General features: G+C 39.1%; 1 protein-coding gene across 2 annotated transcripts in view; it reads left to right on the top strand.

Annotated features, from left to right (window-relative positions):
* Positions 1 to 19896, top strand: part of LOC150078580 (voltage-dependent calcium channel subunit alpha-2/delta-3-like) — a 1140037-nt gene that overhangs the window by 304356 nt on the left and 815785 nt on the right. For both annotated transcript variants that reach the window (XM_090384275.1, XM_090384274.1), the window contains exons 9-10: positions 2179 to 2253; positions 19757 to 19846. In XM_090384275.1, the coding sequence (XP_090240401.1) occupies positions 2179 to 2253; positions 19757 to 19846 (165 nt within the window). The remainder of the gene's footprint in view (positions 1 to 2178; positions 2254 to 19756; positions 19847 to 19896) is intronic.

The raw sequence follows: 19896 nt of genomic DNA, 5'->3' as shown, positions 1-19896 counted from the left end.
CTTAAAAGATGATATCTGCTCTGCAACCTCATCAATCTTTGCCCCGGCAGACACACCCTGGTCCTGTTCCACCTATCCTTTTTGCAAAGCATGTTCTCCGTTTATCTGACAATAGAGTCATCAACAACTACAAGTTCCTGTGGGACCAGCGCATTGTGCCTTGGGGGTTGCCGCTGCGTTGCGTGATGACCAAGTGCAAACTCTGGCGTTGATGTGGGCAGATGAGAGCTTGATGGGCCCCTCAATTTAAATCCTTCGAGGGCATCCATCCTGTCCTTCAAGCTCTCATATAGGCCCATAACAACGCTGAGTTGTCGCCTGATTTCCTTACACTCCTTACATCATGCACACACAAAGACATCCCGCATGGCAATATCATGTCCCGTACCCGATTGCTCCACAAACATCAAGCAAGCAGTGCATTTTAAAAGGCTGTGATTCAGAGGGCAACTGCTTCCCTGAGCCATAGCACTCCCATTAGCTTGAGCCTTTTGCTTTGCTGCTCTGGTCTGAGTCATGATTTATATTTAATTTCAGTAAAATTTCAATGTCAGTACAAAATTATAGCCCTAAACTTGTATCCAAACACAGTTATAATGCTATATATATTTTTCAGTATTGAGTATTATCTACGAGTTCCATTTATATAACTTCCGTATCAAGTTATGTATTAATTAATTATGTTACGTTTGTAATCTAAGTTGTTATATGTATTTAGTTAAAAGGACAATTTAATTGACAATGAAGTTTAACAAGATTAATAGATTTTACTGATTAATTGACAATATTATATTGTATACTATACTATACTAAGCTTAGACTATCTAGTTCGGGATATAATGTATCGTATAACAATGGCAGCAAGTTACGACGGTAAATCTACAGACACTTAAGTATTAATTAACTTCCAAATCTTGCAGTCTCAATTCAGAATAAACTAAGGGACCTGACTAGGTCTATAAGCTACTTATAGAATACAATTTAATATAACAATTGGTCAATAAAGTGGCTAAATATGGCTAAAAAACTTCTCGTTGAGCAGATGGGCTGAGGATGTGGCAAATCAAGTTTAACATTGACAAATGTAAAGTAGTACATATAGGAAGCAGTAACCCCAGAGTAACATATCAACTTTGTGGTACTACACTGACAGTGGTAGAGAATGAAAAGGACCTGGGGGTAATTGTGCAGGGAGATATGAAGTTTTCTGAGCAGTCCAGATGGTCTGCTTGAGCAGCTCATGGTGTCAATGATATACAGGAATTTTTCTAGCAGGGATAAGGAGGTGACTATCCCCTTGTATAAGGCAATGGTTAGGCCACACCTTGAATACTGTATACAGGTCTAGAGGCCTCATTTTAAGAAGGATGTAGAGCTGTTGGAATGTTTACAGAGTAGGGCAAGATTAGTGAATGGAACAAAGAATCTCCCTTATGAAGAAAGGCTTAAGTTTTGTAAATTACAGTGTCTGTAGACTAGGCACCTGCACATCTATGATGTGCAGGTGCCTAGTCATAGATGTGCAGATGATCTACACAGGTGATCTGATTGAGGTGTATAAAGCCTTCAGTGGTTTGAGCATTCTCAATGCTGATGGGATTCTTCCTCTTTGCTCAGAATAATCACCTGAGAGGGCATAAATTTAAATTGAAGAAAGACAGATGTAGGATAGATGTGCAGAAGTTTGCCTTTAGCCAGTGGGTGGTTGGTTGGTGGAACAGACTTCCATCCTTTGTTGTGGAAGTTGATAGCCTAAATGAATTTAAGGCTGAGTTGGACAGGTATTTGGTACGAATGGAGGGGTGCAATGGGTGAGTTTTTTTTTTTTTTTTTTTGGCTGATTCTGCCTAAGCTTGCTTTCTTGCATCATATGCCTCTTCTAATCCTAATAAGACAGGTTGAAAATGATAGAATGTGAACAAATAATATTTCTGAAACTAGTGTAAAAAACTGCGTTATAAACCTCAAAAACTATGCAGAGTGGTGTTTCTTTGTGTGTGTGTGTGTGTGTGTGTGTGTGTGTGTGTGTGTGTGTGTGTGTGTGTGTGTGTGTGTGTGTGTGTGTGTGTGTGTGTGTGTGTGTGCGCTAAGGTATCTTTTTTAGTTTTTATTCTTTAATTATCTTTTTATGCACTTTTCCAGTTGTATTGTAAAATATATCTATATTTTAATGAATAGTTTTCTGAAGTGATAGAACCTGTTGTGCCATGCTTGGAAAATATCTTAGTTCAAGCAAATGAAGATAATATAAGGGTAAGTATAAGTTAAAAGTATTATGTCATTATTATTTTAGTTATTTTCTTTCTTCTCACAATAAATTGGCACAAAAATGGAATAAGAAATTTCTTATGAAAAATTTTAATATAACAGCTGCTTAATTTAATATTTCTTATTTATTTTCTGCTCAGTAATTTTTTATTCTAATTCATTATATTTTTAAACATCTGTAAATTTTTTATAGATAACTCTTTAATTTTGTTTGAAAACTATCCAGAAATATGAAAATGTAAGGTTAACAGAGATGGAACACCACAATCTAGACCCACAAATAGTGTCCTTTATATAAATTTATTTTATATATTTATAATTAAGTTATTTACAATAATAACTTAATTACAAATATAGAAGGGCAACAAGATTAGTGAATGGAACAAAGGGGTACTCTTACGAAGAAAGGCTTAAGTTTTGCAAATTACAGTGTCTGGAGACTAGGCACCAGCGAGGTGATCTGATAGAGGTGTATAAAGCCTTGAATGGTTTAAGCATGCTCAATGCTGATGGGATTCTTCCTCTAGCTCAGAAAAATCACCTGAGAGGGCATAAATTCAAATTGAGGAAAGACAGATGTAGGATAGACGTGCGGAAATTTGCCTTTAGCCAGTGGGTGGTTGGTTGGTGGAACAGACTTCCATCCCTTGTGGTGGAGGCTGATAGCCTAAATAAGTTTAAGGCTCAGCTGGACAGGTATTTTGAACGAACAGAGGGGTGAAGTGGAAGTGGGTTTTTTTTTTTTTTTTTTTGGCTGATGCTGCATAAGCTTGCTTTCTTGCATCGAATGCCTCTACTAATGCTAATGCTAATAGTGGATATACTTTTTTTTAAGAAAAAGTGTGTGGATCATTTTCGCACTATTAAATTTAAGTGGTTAAAAATACAGATCTCAGATTTACGTCTGCTACTTATGTAATATTATCAATGTAATTAAACAAAATGTAATTTCTTTTTTGTACAGTGTTTCAGAGAGGCTATAAAGTTAATTTCATTGGTACTTCGACCATAAATATCTTATAAAGACTAATTAAACTGTCTCACTTTCAGGGCAACTTACTCAGTGGCCAAACTCACAATCCTTATATTATAATAATTACATTCCAAAACTGGTTTCAGCATTTATTTTAAAAAATTATTCTATCAGTAAGTCATTAAACTCATGAAGACAATCTAAAATTTCAGAGGATAGATAAGATTCAATTATTATATTTCATGTTGATTGGCAGTTATTCACTTCTCTCGTATGTGCATATAACCTAGTGGGATCAAAAGGTATCTTTTTAATTTGCCATAAACTAATGATCCCTGACAGTCTGAGGTAAAAAAAAAAACTCCCACACTTAATTCACAATCACAATACCAAAATTTTCATGAGCAAGTAGCAATAAGACAGGTTGAAAATCCTTTCTTAAGTAAACAGATCAGAGTGTGTACATATCAGCTGCTTCTGACTTTTGCTGTAATTATCGCTTCTTTATTTCAGAAACAAATAATATCCCAAAATTGAGCATAACCAAATGCCGTAAAAGAAAAAATAGAAAATATCATTTAAAACACATTTTTTATCAGCAATTGCTACTTACTACTCCCTCCAGTGACTGGCAGTGGAGGGAGTAGTAAGTATGCTTGGGGGAATGTGGTCTAAGTGGCAATTGCAGAGAAAACCCAATCAACAACAAAAAAATCTGGAGCCTCTATGCTGAAGCCAATAAACCCCCCCCTTACATTTATGCAAAGAAACTCTTCTAGTAAGCTATGTAGTGAAACCCAAAGGACAATTAAATCACCCAAATTAGAACTATTTTTCTCCCCAAAATTGGGGAACCTGTACAGAACCTTCCCATCAACAGGGATACATCTTCAATCCACACTTACTGACTGGCAACTTGACTTAAATTATATACAACGTACTGTCCTTTTTACAGTAGCTCCCTGGATGTATGATCATGTGATTTATCACCCTGAATGGGAAAAAAATTCCCACTCCTGACAGAACATATTACAGTTGCAAGCAACACTAACAGCCCAATACTCACAGTTCACTCGAGTCTATACATATGATTCTAAAGCTGACAGTCATGTCAGTGCAGCAGCAGCAGTTTTTTCCCAATATCACCACCACTAAGAAACTTCCAATTGAATGCAGCAGCTTTACTGCAGAACTCTGTGCAATTACCACACCTTAAATTTCATGTAATCAACAACCATGCCATTCACTATCATATACACGCATTAGCATTTGATGCAAGAAAGCAAGCTTATGCAGCATCAGCCAAAAAAAAAAAAAACCCACCTCCACTTCACCCCTCTGTTCGTTCAAAATACCTGTCCAGCTGAGCCTTAAACTTATTTAAGCTATCAACTTCCACGACAAGGGATGGAAGTCTGTTCCTCCAACCAACCACTCGCTGGCTAAAGGCAAATTTCCGCACATCTATCCTACATCTGTCTTTCCTCAATTTGAATTTATGCCCTCTCAGGTGATTATTCTGAGCGAGAGGAAGAATCCCATCAGCATTGAGCATGCTCAAACCATTCAATGCTTTATACACCTCTATCAGATCACCTCGCTGGTGCCTAGTCTCCAGACACTGTAATTTGCAAAACTTAAGCCTTTCTTCGTAAGAGCACCCCTTTGTTCCATTCACTAATCTTGTTGCCCTTCTCTGTACTTGTTCCAGCAGCTCTACATCCTTCTTGAAATGAGGCCTCCAGACCTGTATACAGTACTCTAGGTGTGGCCTGACCATTGCCTTATACAAAGGAATAATCACCTCCTTATCCCTGCTAGAAAAATTCCTATATATCATTGACAATACACCATGAGCTACTCTTGCAGCCCGTCTGCACTGCTCAGAGAACTTCATATCTGCCTGCACAACCACCCCCAGGTCCCTTTCATTCTCTACCACTGTCAGTGTAGTACCACAGAGTTGATACGTTGCTCTGGGGTTGCTGTTTCCCATGTGTAGTACTTTACATTTGTGAATGTTAAACTTCATTTGCCACCTCTCAGCCCATCTGCTCAACCTTTCCAGATCCTGTTGCAGCAGCATAGTGTCAGTGGTGTCCTTGACAACCCTGCCTACCTTTGTATCGTCTGCAAACTTCGACATTAAGCTTGATATACCATCATCAATATCATTTGTGAATACAGAAAACAATAATGGACCCAACACTGAGCCCTGAGGGACTCCACTAATAACATTAGTCCACGACGAGCATTGTCCATTGATTACCACTCTGTCTTCTCCCCCTCAGCCACCCCTTTATCCACAGCAGCAATTTGCCTCCAATGTCACACTTTTTTTTTACAAAGCATGTCCCCCGTTTCCCTGACAATAGAGTCACACATTCTGCCTTGTGGGTTGCCGCTGTGTTTCACGATGACCAAGTGCAAGCTCTGGCGTTGATGTGGGCAGCTGAGAGCTTGATGGGCCCCTCAATTTAGTTCCTTCGAGGGCATCCACCCTGTCCTTCAAGCTCTCATATAGGCCCATAAGAACGCTGAGTTGTTGCCTGATTTCGATACACTTCTTGCATCGCGCGCACACACAAAGACATCCCCCATGGCAATATCATGTCCTGTACCTGAATGCTCCACAAACATCATGCAAGCTGTGCATTTTAGAAGGCTGTGATTCAGAAGGCAACTGCCCCCCTCAGTTCTCCTCTGAGCCACAGCACTTCCATTAGCTTAAGCCTTTTGTTTTGCTGCTCTGGTCTGAGTCATGATTACTTTTAATTTAAATAAAATTTCAATTTCAGTTTGTAACCCTAACTTATCTCCCAACACAGTTATAATGGGATATATATTTTTTAGTGTCAAGTATTAATTATCTCCGAGTTCCCTTTATATAACTTCCATATCAGTTATGTATTAATTAATTATGTTACGTTTGTAATCGAAGTCGGTATATGTATTTAGTTAAAAGTGCAATTTAAATGCCAACAAAGTTCAACAAGTTTAATAGATTTTACCGATCGCTGAAAATATTATAATCTATACTATACTAACGCTATCTAGGTTCGATATATAACGATCGTATGACAAAGAGAAAGGTGGGAAGTTATGAACGGTAATCTAAGTATTAATTAACTTTCAAATCTCGCTGTCTCAATTCAGAATAAACTAACGATCCTTGGTAGGTCTATAAGCTACTTACAAAAAATAATTTGATGTAAAAATTATTCAATAAGCGGCTAAATATGGCTAAAAAAACTTCTCGTTCAGCGGAGTTGTAACTTGTAACACGTGGATTTGATACCCTTACCGATACTTTTATGCAATTACAAGGCCGAGTAAAGAATAAATACACCAGATTAATCAGAAATATCACAAAATAATGCTATACTACTAAATTTAAATCAAAAGTTTTAGAAAAACAATAATTTCAAATCAATAAATCAGAAAAATCCACTTAGCGGCTTTGAACACGTCTGGCCCCTACTAGCCTCGTCAGCAGACTCAATGTCTAGAGTGGGCCAGTAAATCAGAGAGTCTTATAATGAGAGATTTTAATTTCCCAGATATTGACTGGAATTTGGGGGCTGGTCACTCACACACTAGCAAGGCTTTTGTGGATTTATATTCAGTCAGTGCAATTCAAACTATATGATGGAAGAAAAATAATGACAATCCATTGCTCATTCAGATCTGGAATATTCTGACCAAATTAAATGCAAACAGGCAGAGTGTCATCTTCTGCTGGTTCCGTGGTTACAGCAGTATACTTAGAAATGACCATGCATATTTAGCTGCCACAACTGCAATAAACAATATTGATCCTTCCTTCAATGCTGCTTTCTCAGCTTACAATTTTATTGGGCCCCGGTGCCAAGCATTTTATGACTGAGTGATTTCTGGGAGCTTTCACTGTGATTTTTCTAAAAAGCAAATTCTAGTTTCTTTTATGTTCCTCTCTTTAAAAAGTATTTTTATTAAATAGCAGCACTTATTCATTCAAAAAGTCACCCCTGTTGGGAATTTCTTTATAATACTCTGTGGGATTCCTTGTAAGAGTAAACCAAATCCAAATCAACTGCCTCACTCAGGATTAAAGAGCTTATTCAGAGTTGAAATATCGATTTAAATGATATTTTTCAGGACACAAGTGCATCTATTTCACCCTAGACGTATGTTACTGCCTCTTATGATGTACACTTTCTTCAGAGGCGCCTCCGTAGCCAGGTGCGCAGGAGCAGCAGTGCCTAGCACACACACGCTTCTTGATTAGACTGGGGTTTGAGCCAGTGACCACCAAATACGGAGGATGTGGAAAGGTTAGAGAATGACCACCGCACATCCCCCAAGCAATGTGGCCTTAGTTGCTAATGCTCCTAAAAACACAACAACTTTCTTCAGTGGGGATACCTCCATGCAATATCAGGCAGTTGCACTCAGCTCACACTACTCTTAACTCCCATGCCAGTAAAATCTACACTGATGGAACAAATTGCCAGTATGGTAGGTGCTAGCCTGCAGCATGTTCAGAGCTGAATTATATGCCATCATATTAGCACTTAGCAAAATTATTGAGCTATCCATCTCACCTATCATAATTTACACTGACTTGCTCAGTGCTGTCTCTGCCATAAGGAAGAATTTCTCATCTTCTCACGTTACCTTGAAATACATTCATTCCAGCTATTTTCCTGCAGTCTGTCCAAACAGATTTAGACAAAATTAGATTTTGCTAGATTCCTGACTATTCTGGCATTCTGGGAAATGAAAGTGCTGACCTTGCTGATAAACATCCTTAACCTACTTTCTCACAACATTCTCAGGTTCCATACATACACTGACTGTAAGCCTGTCATTCGCAAGGCATATTATGACAACTGGTCACAGATCTGGAAAAGGAATATTAACAGCAAACTTTACTAGATAAAACAAGGACCAAAGCTGTCAGACTCCTAATGAAACAGATAAGAGGAAGTGGTATTGGCAAGACTCAGAATAGGACACACACTCATCATACCCATCGCTTTCTGTTACTGGGAGAAAACCCACCCCAGTGCCCGTCCTGTCAAAGTCAATTTATGGTCTGGCATTTTTTGTTTGATTGTCCCCTATATTCAGCCATACGGACAAACACTTTTCATTTGGTCTCGAGGCTGAACGTCTCACTCGATTTATCTCATATCCTGGGAAATGATGCAAACATAGAACTTATAATCTATTTAAAATGTATTGGCCTATACAGAAGCATATAATTTAACATATACAAATGGTATGCTTTGAGTAAATAAACTATGAACAGCCACAATTCGCCTCAATAACCCTTGTGCCATTACACCCAATATCAACAACATATTTCAAAAGTACTGGTTGAGAGCAAGGAAGGAAAGTCACCTTTCTTTATTTTTCTTAGTCTTTAGTAGTAACACCTGCCAATCTTTGCTTGGGCACTGCAGGCACTGCTCCTGCCTCCCTGTGGCAGGGCCAGTAACCTTGCCAAAAGTTGATTTGTCAAAGGCTGAAAGGAGCCAATATGGATCACGAAGGAAGTTATTCATCATCAAACAAATTAAGGGTAAAAACAACTTCTTCTATTCTACTTGTAAAAAGGAAGGAAATTTCTGAACCTGTAGAAGTTGCCAATACATTAGGAACTTCGTTTGAAACACTTTCAGCTGTTGCCACCATATGAACCAATATTTCAATTGTTAAAATCACGGACAGGAAAATACAAACCAAATTTTAATATTGCCGTCCCACATTCATATAACCTGCCCCTGACCATGACTGAATTGCACAATGCACTTGCACAAGTGAAGAACAGTGCTCCATGCCCTGATGGAATTTATTTCACCGTGATCTATCATTTAAGTGAGGATTCATTAACTGCCCTCATACAACTGTATAACAGAATTTTCCTAGACAAGTATTACCTTGCTAGTTGGTGCCATTTGTGTGTGCTAGCCTTCCCGAAACCAGGAAAAGACCACACAGATCCCAGAAAATGCCGTACTATTTCTCCAACCAGTTGTCTGGGAAAACATTGGAAAAAAATAGTTAATTCAAGACTGATATGGTTTCTAGAAACAGAAACCATTCTAAGTCCAAGCCAGCATGGTTTCCAGAGAAGATCATCTCTTGATCTCATTATCAAAGCAGAAACAAATATCAGGAACACTTTCCTCAGAAATGAGCACCTAGTCATGATATAATGCGTTGACATCGAGAAAGCCTTTGATACAACTTGGTGATATGGGATTCTTCAGGACTTACATAAATCTGGACTTTGGAGTCATCTGCCAAAATTCATTAAGAACTTTCTAGGCAATAGATCATTAGCATTAGCATTAGTAGAGGCATTTGATGCAAGAAAGCAAGCTTATGCAGCATCAGCCAAAAAAAAAAAAAAAAAAAAAACCACTTCCACTTCACCCCTCTGTTCGTTCAAAATACCTGTCCAGCTGAGCCTTAAACTTATTTAGGCTATCAACCTCCACCACAAGGGATGGAAGTCTGTTCCACCAACCAACCACCCGCTGGCTAAAGGCAAATTTCCGCACGTCTATCCTACATCTGTCTTTCCTCAATTTGAATTTATGCCCTCTCAGGTGATTATTCTGAGCAAAGAGGAAGAATCCCATCAGCATTGAGCATGCTTAAACCATTCAAGGCTTTATACACCTCTATCAGATCACCTCGCTGGTGCCTAGTCTCCAGACACTGTAATTTGCAAAACTTAAGCCTTTCTTCGTAAGAGCACCCCTTTGTTCCATTCACTAATCTTTTTGCCCTTCTCTGTACTCGTTCCAGCAGCTCTACATCCTTCTTGAAATGAGGCCTCCAGACCTGTATACAGTACTCTAGGTGTGGCCTGACCATTGCCTTATACAATGGAATAATCACCTCCTTATCCCTGCTGGAAAAATTCCTGTATATCATTGACAATACTCCATGAGCTACTCTTGCAGCCCGTCTGCACTGCTCAGAGAACTTCATATCTGCCTGCACAACCACCCCCAAGTCCCTTTCATTCTCTACCACTGTCAGTGTAGTACCACAGAGTTGATACGTTGCTCTGGGGTTGCTGTTTCCCATGTGTAGTACTTTACATTTGTCAATGTTAAACTTCATTTGCCACCTCTCAGCCCATCTGCTCAACCTTTCCAGATCCTGTTGCAGCAGCATAGTGTCAGTAGTGTCCTTGACAACCCTGCCAACCTTTGTATCATCTGCAAACTTCAACATTAAGCTTGATATACCATCATCAATATCATTTATAAATACAGAAAACAATAATGGACCCAACACTGAGCCCCGAGGGACTCCACTAATAACATTAGTCCACGATGAGCAGTGTCCATTGATTACCGCTCTCTGTCTTCTCCCCCAAAACCACCCCTTTATCCATAGCAGCATTTTGCCTCCAATGTCACACTGCTCCAATTTGTGTAGCAGTCTTCCATGTGCAACAGTATCAAAAGCCTTTCTAAGATCCAAGTATATAATATCAAAGTTATTCCCTGCATCCAGTTCTTTTGTGACTGCATCATGGTATCCAATCAAGTTGGTCAGGCAAGACTTCCCCTTAACAAAACCATGCTGTGTCTGAGCTATAACTGAAGTCTTGTCTAAATGATCCTGCAGTGCTTCTTTAACCAGTGCCTCCATTAATTTTCCTGGAACAGAAGTTAAGCTCACAGGTCTATAATTACTTGTGTCAGCCTTTGATCCTCCTTTGTGAATTGGGGTCACATTTGCACATTTCCAGTCTATGGGTACCTCCCCTGAGTCCAAGGAAGCTCTCATAATTATGGCTAAGGGTTTGCTTACTTCCTTTGCTGCCTCCTTTAATATAACTGGATAGATCCCATCCACCCTGGGTGCCTTTCTTGTGTTTATCTTCAACAGTTTCTCCTCCACTTTACTTCCAGTTATTTCAAGATTCTGTAGCTTACTGCTAGAGTTGAATACACCTCTGGCATTCCCCTTGCTGAATAACTCCTCATGTTTGAATGTCGATGCAAAATATTCATTTAGTTTGTTAGCTACCTGAGCAGGATCATCAACAGTTGACCCATCAATATCAAGTGGACCAATCTGATTCATCCCCTTCCTTCTAGAGTTTACATAAGTAAAGAACTCTTTGCTGTTTTTCTTTGCATCCCTTGCCAAGGATTTCTCGTAATCTGCCTTCGCCTGCCTAACCTCCTTTGTAACTTGGTTGCATATCAACTTGTATCTATCATAGGCTTCTGTGTCATGTGTTAATTTGTAAGTATCCCATGCATTTTTCTTCTCTGCCATATGCCTCATTAGTTCATCTGACATCCATTTTGGCCTAAACCTTGAACAATATTTCTTAGTTGGTATGTAAAGCCTAGTAGCTTCCAAGATAAGTTCTTTGAATGCTTCCCATTTTGAATTTGCTGTTCGTAACATCATCAGTTGGTCCCACTGTATAGAATTTAAATACTGTCTCAGTCCATCGTAGTCGCTTTTACGGAAGCAATAACCCTTCCCTTTACCCCTAATGGTAGTTACCTCTTTGAGTAAATCCCACTTCAGCACACTGTGATCACTGCCACCTAGTGATTCATTTATCTGCAGATTCTTAATGCATGAAGAATCACTGCTGATAATCAAATCAAGAGTATTACTCCCTCTAGTTGCCTCCCGAACATGCTGATTTAGAAAACAATCATCCAATAAATCCACAAAAGCCCTGCTAGTGTGTGAGTAACCAGCCCCCAAATTCCAGTCAATATCTGGGAAATTAAAATCTCCCATTATAAGACTCTCTGATTTACTCTCAATTTTGATCTCCCAATGCTTATGTCACACCAAACTGACTCAACACTGCACTGTCCAGCGATGTCGACTGGCTTCACTTCCTTGGTTTTTATGTGTTTCTTAACTAATAGCATAACCCCTCCCCCCTTCCTATCCTGTCTATCCTTTCTGTAGACGTTGTACTCCCCAAATTGCAGTTCTGCATCCCTTATGTCTGTGTGACACCACGTCTCTGATATCCCAACAATATCTGCCTTTAATGTTTTGAGCAATACCTCAAATTCATCAAATTTATTTACTAAACTCCTAGCATTGGTGTACACGCAAGTATACCTGCACCTGTTTCTATTCTTAGCTACCCTAACACAACCCATGTGTTTACTTGTACCGCAATGGCTCGCAGCAGGCTCTGAAATACCATGCATCTTGTTTTTCAGGCTTCTGCTCATTCTAATAGAAGCAGTGCAAGAATCTCTTTCGCCTCTGCCAGTGGCTACTGTCAATCTATTGGTCTTTGTCTCCCCCCAAGCTAGCAATTTTCCGACCCACCTAACACTGCCTCGATAGCATCAGCAAATATTTCAGGTCTGATTCCATTCTTCATTGTCTCGAGCATATGTACAAAAAAAGAGAGTGCCCCAAGGCTCAGTGTTGAATGTCACACTCTTTGCCATTAGGATTGATGCTATAACCAAGTGTATACCTGATACAGTTGATCCATACCTATGCGCTGTTGATCTTGCCATCTCATGTCATTCACAAAATATGCGACCAATTGAAAGACAACTACAAGGCACCATTAACAAATAGTCTCTTGGGAAAAAAAACAATGGATCTTGACTTTTAAACCAAAAACAACTGCCATATACTTCTTTTGCAAACATTCTTTATATCCTGATCCAGATCTTCAGTTAGATTCTCATTGTATTACTTTCCAGCATAGTATTAGATTCCTTGGTGTAATACATGATAAAAAATTAAAAACTTCCTGGAACATATAAAACATATTCGTACAAGTTGTTGTAGAAAACTAAATCTTCTCAGAGTAATTTCTTCAATGTCATGGCGTGCAGACCATTATGTGTTGCTACACCTATACCGCTCACTGATCAGACTCCAACTAGACTATAGCTCTCCTGCATATGACCCGGCCAGACCAAGTGCACTGAAATGGCTAGATTTTGGTCGTTGAGATTCTCACAGACATTCTCCCAGATATGCCAGACAAGCTGTACTTGTTAACTCGGAGTCTAAAACGCTGATGGTACTGATATTCAGGTGACACTCAAGTCAAGTGGATCCAATTTTGGCGAAGTCCTCTGCTTGCACCTTCACAACGGTGGAACTGTTAGCATTCCTGGATATAACCTCCATGCACAAGCACGCTTTTGGTGACCACCACCCAGGTGTAAACCAACGTAATCAGAGGTCGAGGTGTGGTACCCACACCACATGGAGCACCACCAAATACGGAGGATGCGGAAAGGTCAGGGAATGACCACCGCATATCCCGGAGCAATATGGCCTTAGTTGCTAATGCTCCTAAAAACCAAATAACAACAACAACCACATGGAGCAATGCTGCCCCTCTGTGTCACCAGGCAATACTAGGTAGTAGATGACTCTCATCAACTGGTGCAATACCACCACTTTGCTTATTGGAGGCTTGAAGTGGTGGAACCCATGTTTATTCTCCAGTGCTAAGTTCCAGTCAACTCTTCCCCTTCTCTTCCATCATGCATTATGGCTGATGTCTTTTGAGGTTATGATGAACACCATGGCAAGATCCAATCTTCCTTACATTTCGAATGTACAGCTCTAAAACGGTGTTTGCAGGCTGCTAGTTAGCACACCACACTGAACCTATTGGTAACTCTTTAGGAGGCTTCCAGATCAGCTAGTGTATAATCTTGATACCTCTACTCTGCAAGGTAGTGACTGGAGGAAGTCCAAGTAGTGTGTATGTGGGGGACATTGTCGAGGCCATGTTATGTCAAGGATCTGGGTATAGCCTTACCATATGTATGTCATATCCAAAAATTTCATTATTTCATACAGCATGTCCAGCCCCCTACCACACTTTTTCTTACTATTAAATACACCACAAATTGTCAAACTAATAGAGTAAGCTTATCTGCAAAAAGATGTAAACCTCCCAAACACTTCCTAGTTCATTTCACAAATATACGTGGTCTCAATTCTAATCTCAATGATGTCCATTTCGACTTGCAGTCTGACAAACCCCATCTACTTTTTCTGACAGAATCTCAGTTATCGGTTGATTCATACTGGTCATCTCAGGTGCCCAAATTATTCTCTATATGTTTCCTTTTGCCTCAAAGGTGGTACTTGTGCATATGTCCATTCCAATATTCCCTGTCAGAGACTTGGTAATTTGGAATCTTCTCTAGCTTAAAATCTCTCTACCTCTTTCTGTCAAATTTATCTGCTGTCTCTACCATTCTCCCAACTCCACTAATCACTTGAAGCTTTTTGACTTCCTCTCTTTGCAACTTGACTTTCTCCAGTCCAACTTTCCTAACAGTGAGGTAATTTATCTTGGTGATTTTAATGTTCAAAACTCCAGCTCGCTTCCGTTTTCTAGTCACACTGACCCAGCTGGTCGAGATGCGGAGGCTTTTGCAATTACTAATGATCTTGTACATTAATTGTTCATTTACCTACAAGAATACTGAACAATCCTAACCATACAGCCAACATGCTTGATCTTTTTCTCACAAACAACCCTTCTAAGTACTCGGTCAAAGTGAGTGGTCCCTTAGGCACCTCAGATCTCAAATTGGTGATGGTCTCTTCTCCAGTGGAGCCTTTATTTCATGGGATGACTTGCTGGAATACTTTTCTTCTTTTCCTTGGTCGGATTACTCTTTCAAAACTTCTGATGTCAACATTTGCTCTGATCGTGTCAATGAAATTTTTCTTGTAGGAATGGAATCCTTTATCCCACACTCCACTTTAAAATCTTGTCCTTTATCTAAACCTTGGTTTTCCAATAAATGTGCTAATGCTGTTCAAGAGAAGAATGTTGCATATCATAATTGGCTTGTTTTCAATTCTTCAGTACAAACTGGATTTTGAACAGGCAAAGAGTAGAAAACTTGCTTCTTTCCCTAATGGTAGCCAAGCATTCTGGTCTCTTGCCAAAGCTGTTGGCTGCAACTCTTGCCCATGTCTGCTCCCCTCTGTCAAAACCAGATGGTTCTGTTCTCACTTCAACCAAGGATAAAGCTGACCTGTAGCATCCCATTTTTCTTCCAACTAATGTCTTAAGTAAAACACTTTCCACCATTCCCAACATGCTCCATACAATGCCTCCTGTGGTCTTCCATCAAAAGGATGTCAGAAGGATTTTGACGAATCTTGATGTTAAGAAAGCTCCAGGTCCTGATGGTATTTCTCCACTTGTTCTCAAAACCTGTGCTCCTGAACTTATGCCTGTGATTTGCCTCCTTTTTCACTTTCTTATTGAAAAAGGTGTTTTTCCTTCTCTTTGGAAATTTGCTCATATGAGTTATTTAGGGGGGTGAATGCTAGAGGTGAATTGAACTCTGGCAGTGAGCTAGATGATTTTGTAATAACTGAGAGGAAAGTGGAGGAGAAATAGTTGAAGATAACCATAAGAAAGGCCCACGAAGTGGATGGGATCTATCCAGTTAAATTAAAGGAGGCAGCAAAGGAAGTAAGCAAACCCTTTGCCATAATTATGAGAGCTTCTTTGGACTCAGGGGAGGTACCCATGGACTTGAAATGTGCAAATGTGACCCCAATTCAAAAAGGAGGATCTAATGGTGACACAAGTAATTATAGACCTGTTAGTTTAACTTCTGTTCCAGGAAAATTAATGGAGGCCCTGGTAAAAGAAGCACTGCAGGATCATCTAGACAAGACTTCAGTTATAGCTTGGACACAGAATAATTTTGTTAATGGAAAGTCTTGCCTGACCAGTTTGATTGGATACTATGATGTTGTCACAAAGGAACTGTATGAAAGGAATAACTTTGATATCATATATTTGGATCTTAGAAAAGCGTTTGATACTGTTGCACATGGCAGACTGCTGAACAAATTGGAGCAGTGTGGCATTGGAGGCAAATGCTGCTATGGATAAAGGGATGGTTGATTGGGAGAAGACAGAGTGGTAATCAATGGTTACTGCTCATCGTGGACTAATGTTATTAGTGGAATCACTCAGGGTTCAGTGTTGGGTCCGTTGTTGTTTTCTGTATCTATAAATGATATTGATGATGGTATATCAAGCTTAATGTCCAAGTTTGCAGAAGATACGAAGGTTGGCAGGGTTGGTAAGGACACTAATGACAGTATGCTTCTGCAACAGGATCTAGAAAAGTTGAGCAGATGGTCTGAGAGGTGGCAAATGAAGTTTAACATTGACAAATGTAAAGTACTACATATGGGAAGCAGTAACCCCAGAGTAACGTATCAACTCTCTGGTATTACACTGCAGTGGTAGAGAATGAAAAGGACCTGGGGGTAATTGTGCAAGCAGATATGAAGTTTTCTGAGCAATGCAGACGGTCTGCAAGAGTAGCTCATGGTGTCTTGTCAATGATATACAGGAATTTTTCTAGCGGGGATAAGGAGGTGATTATCCCCTGGTATAAGGCAATGGTCAGGCCACAACTTGAATACTGTGTACAGGTCTGGAGTCCTCATTTTACGAAGGATGTAGAGCTGTTGGAACGAGTACAGAGAAGGACAACAAGATTAGTGAATGGAACAAAGGATTGCTCTTACAAAGAAAGGCATAAGTTTTGCAAATTACAGTGTCTGAAGACTAGGCATCTGCGAGGTGATCTGATAGAGATGTATAAAGCCTTGAATGGTTTGAGCATGCTCAATGCTGATGTGATTCTTTCTCAGTATAATCACCTGACAGGGCATAAATTCAAATTGAGGAAAGACAGATGTAGGATAGATGTGTGGAAATTTTCATTTAGCCAGCGGGTAGTTGGTTGGTGGAACAGACTTCCTTCCCTCGATGTGGAAGTTGATAGCCTAAATAAATTTAAGGCTTGGCTGGACAGGTATTTTGAACGAACGGAGGGGTGAAGTGGAAGAAGTTTTTTTTTTTTTTTTTTTTTGGCTGATGCTGCATAAGCTTGCTTTCTTGCATCATATGCCTCTACTAATGCTAATGCTAAGATCCCATCAATCCCAGGTGTCTTTCTTATGTTTAACTTCTTCTACAATTTCTCCTTCACTTTGCTCTCAGTTATTACAAAATAATTTAATTCCTTGTTAGATTTTGATAAACATGTGGTCTTCTCCTCCTTGAGTAACTCCTCATGTGTGAATATAGATGCAAAATACTCATTTAGTGTTTGGCAGTTATCTAAGAATGATCATCTACAGTCAAACCATTGATATCAAGTGGACCAATCTGATTCATCCCCTTCCTTTTAGAGTTTATATAAGTAAAGAAGCCTTTGCTGTTTTTCTTTGCATCCTTTGCAAAATATTTCTCATAATCTGCTTTCTCTTGCCTTAATCTCCTTTGTGACTTGATTACAGACTAGCTTGTATCTAGCATAGGCTTCTGTGTCGCCTGATGATTTATGTGCATCCCATGCATTTTTCTTCTCTGCTATGAGTCTCATTAGTTCATCTGACATCCATTTGATCCTAACCCCAGGGGCTCATGAGTATGGGCTTGGCACATCCAGGGTTCTGAGCTGGATATCATCATTTTCTCTTTCTTGGTGATTCCCTTCTACTTCTCTCTCTCTCTCTCTCTCTCTCTCTCGGGGTAATTCAGAATTTTTTTTTTTTTTTTTTTTTGTTGGTGCAGCATAAGCCTCATACTTTCTTGCACCATATGGCTAATAATAATAAACCTAGACGGTATTTCTCAGTTGGAACAACAAACCTAGTAGCTTCCAAAATTGCTTCTTTGAATGCTTCCCATTTATTATTATTATTATTATTATTAGCTATATTGTGCAAGGAAGCCTGAGGCTTATGCTGCACCAGCCAAAAAACAAAGAATTCCCTGAGTTACCCTGAGAGAGAGAGAGAGAGAGAGAGAGAGAGAGAGAGTCAATTGGGAATCACCAAGAAGAGAAGAATGATGATATCCAGCTCAGCACCTGCTGTTGGTAACATCATTAGTTGGTCCCACTATAGAACTTAAAAAATCTCTGAGACCACTGTAGTCACCTTTACGAAAGGAAAAACCCTTCCTTTTATCCCTGCTGGTAGTTACATCTTTAAGTAAATCCCACATCAGTACACTGTGATCACTGCCACCTAGTGGTTCCTTCATCTGTATATTCTTAATGCATGAACTGGGAAGTAAAAATCTTCCATTATAAGAACACTCTGATTTACTGGCTCACTCTTCTCTATATAATTGGTCATTGTACTCATCAGTCATTAGGCCTATAACAAACTCCTACCTTCATTTTTGCTTTCCCAGTGCTTATGTCACACCAAATTGACTCAACATTGCACTGTCCATCTGTGTCAACTGGATGCATTTCCTCCTCCCTTCCTATCTTGTCTATCCTTTCTTTACATATTGTACTCCACAAATTCCAATTCTTCATTTCCTTATATCTGTGTGACACCACTCTCTGATATCCCAACAATATCTGCCTTTGATGTCTTAACCAGTACTTCTAATTCATAAAATTCATTTACTATACTCCTAGCATTATTGTATATCCAAGTATACCTGCACCTTTTCTTACTCTTAGTTACTCTAACACAGCCCATGTATTTACTTATTTCATGACTCTCAGCAGTTCCTTAAATCACCAGCAACTTGCTCTCTGGGCTGCTCATTCCAATTTATTGTAAGAAGCCCATCTTACAATAAATTGGCTTTATAATCAACCTCTCTGTTATAACTCTTTGCTGGATTCCAGGTCACTCCAGAATAGAAAGCAATGAAAGAGCAGATAATGCAGCATAGTCAGCAGTGAATTGCAAAAAAAAAACAATGATGGTGCCATATACTGATTTTATATTAATTATTATTAGAGCAAGTGAAGATGAATGGGCCCAGATATGGAGAAATAAAACCATTAATAAACTGCAGGAAATGAAACAGAATCCACAAATACAGGACTGAAGCAGCAGAAAAATTCGAAGAGAGGAAGTAATGCTTGTCCGACTACGAATTGGTCACACTCACCTTACACATTATCATCTACTAGCTAATGAAAATCCCCCCTTCTGTTTTCAATGCCAAGTTTCGGTGTGCCCAAAACTTGGCATTGAAAGCAAAGAAGCACTGAAGCAAAGGGCACACCTTTTGGTATGCCCTTTGCTTCAGAAATTCCGGATTTATTTGCTTCCAGAATATGTGCAATAATCAAAATCCACTCTTCAATAGATATTAGATAACTCTGCAAATATAGATAAACTGTTTAATTATATTTGGCAAATCCAGTTTGACAAACGAATCTGAAAAAAATTGATTTACATTAAAAAAAAAAAAAAAACCCCGGAAAGACACATCTTGACCTTTTATGCCCTTGTGTCTTAAAAACCATTAAGAAACAACAACAGCATAGGTCCTATGCATTAAATGACTAGTTGTTATTTAACACAGTGAGTGCTTAGTATTATACATACCATTGCCAGTTTCCATCCTTATTATCTAAGAAATATTATCTATTAATATATAATGATTATTATCCTATACTGATATGAAAAATAATTATTTAAAATTATATTATTTTGAAACAGGAATTCATAGCATACCTTGAAAAAATGGAAACGGCTAATATTGCCAATTTCACCTTAGGTCTTATTACTGCATTCGAACTTCTGCAGAAGGTAAGGAAAACAATTATATTTATTTGAACATGTAGCATCCATGCACTAAA

The sequence above is a fragment of the Mastigoproctus giganteus genome, chromosome 11 (assembly GCF_048544385.1).
Source record: "Mastigoproctus giganteus isolate SK-2022 chromosome 11, ASM4854438v1, whole genome shotgun sequence".
In the NCBI taxonomy this organism is placed as follows: Eukaryota; Metazoa; Arthropoda; class Arachnida; order Uropygi; family Thelyphonidae; genus Mastigoproctus; species Mastigoproctus giganteus.
Note: the sequence above shows the minus strand (reverse complement) of the source record. Positions and strands in the feature narration are given on the sequence as shown.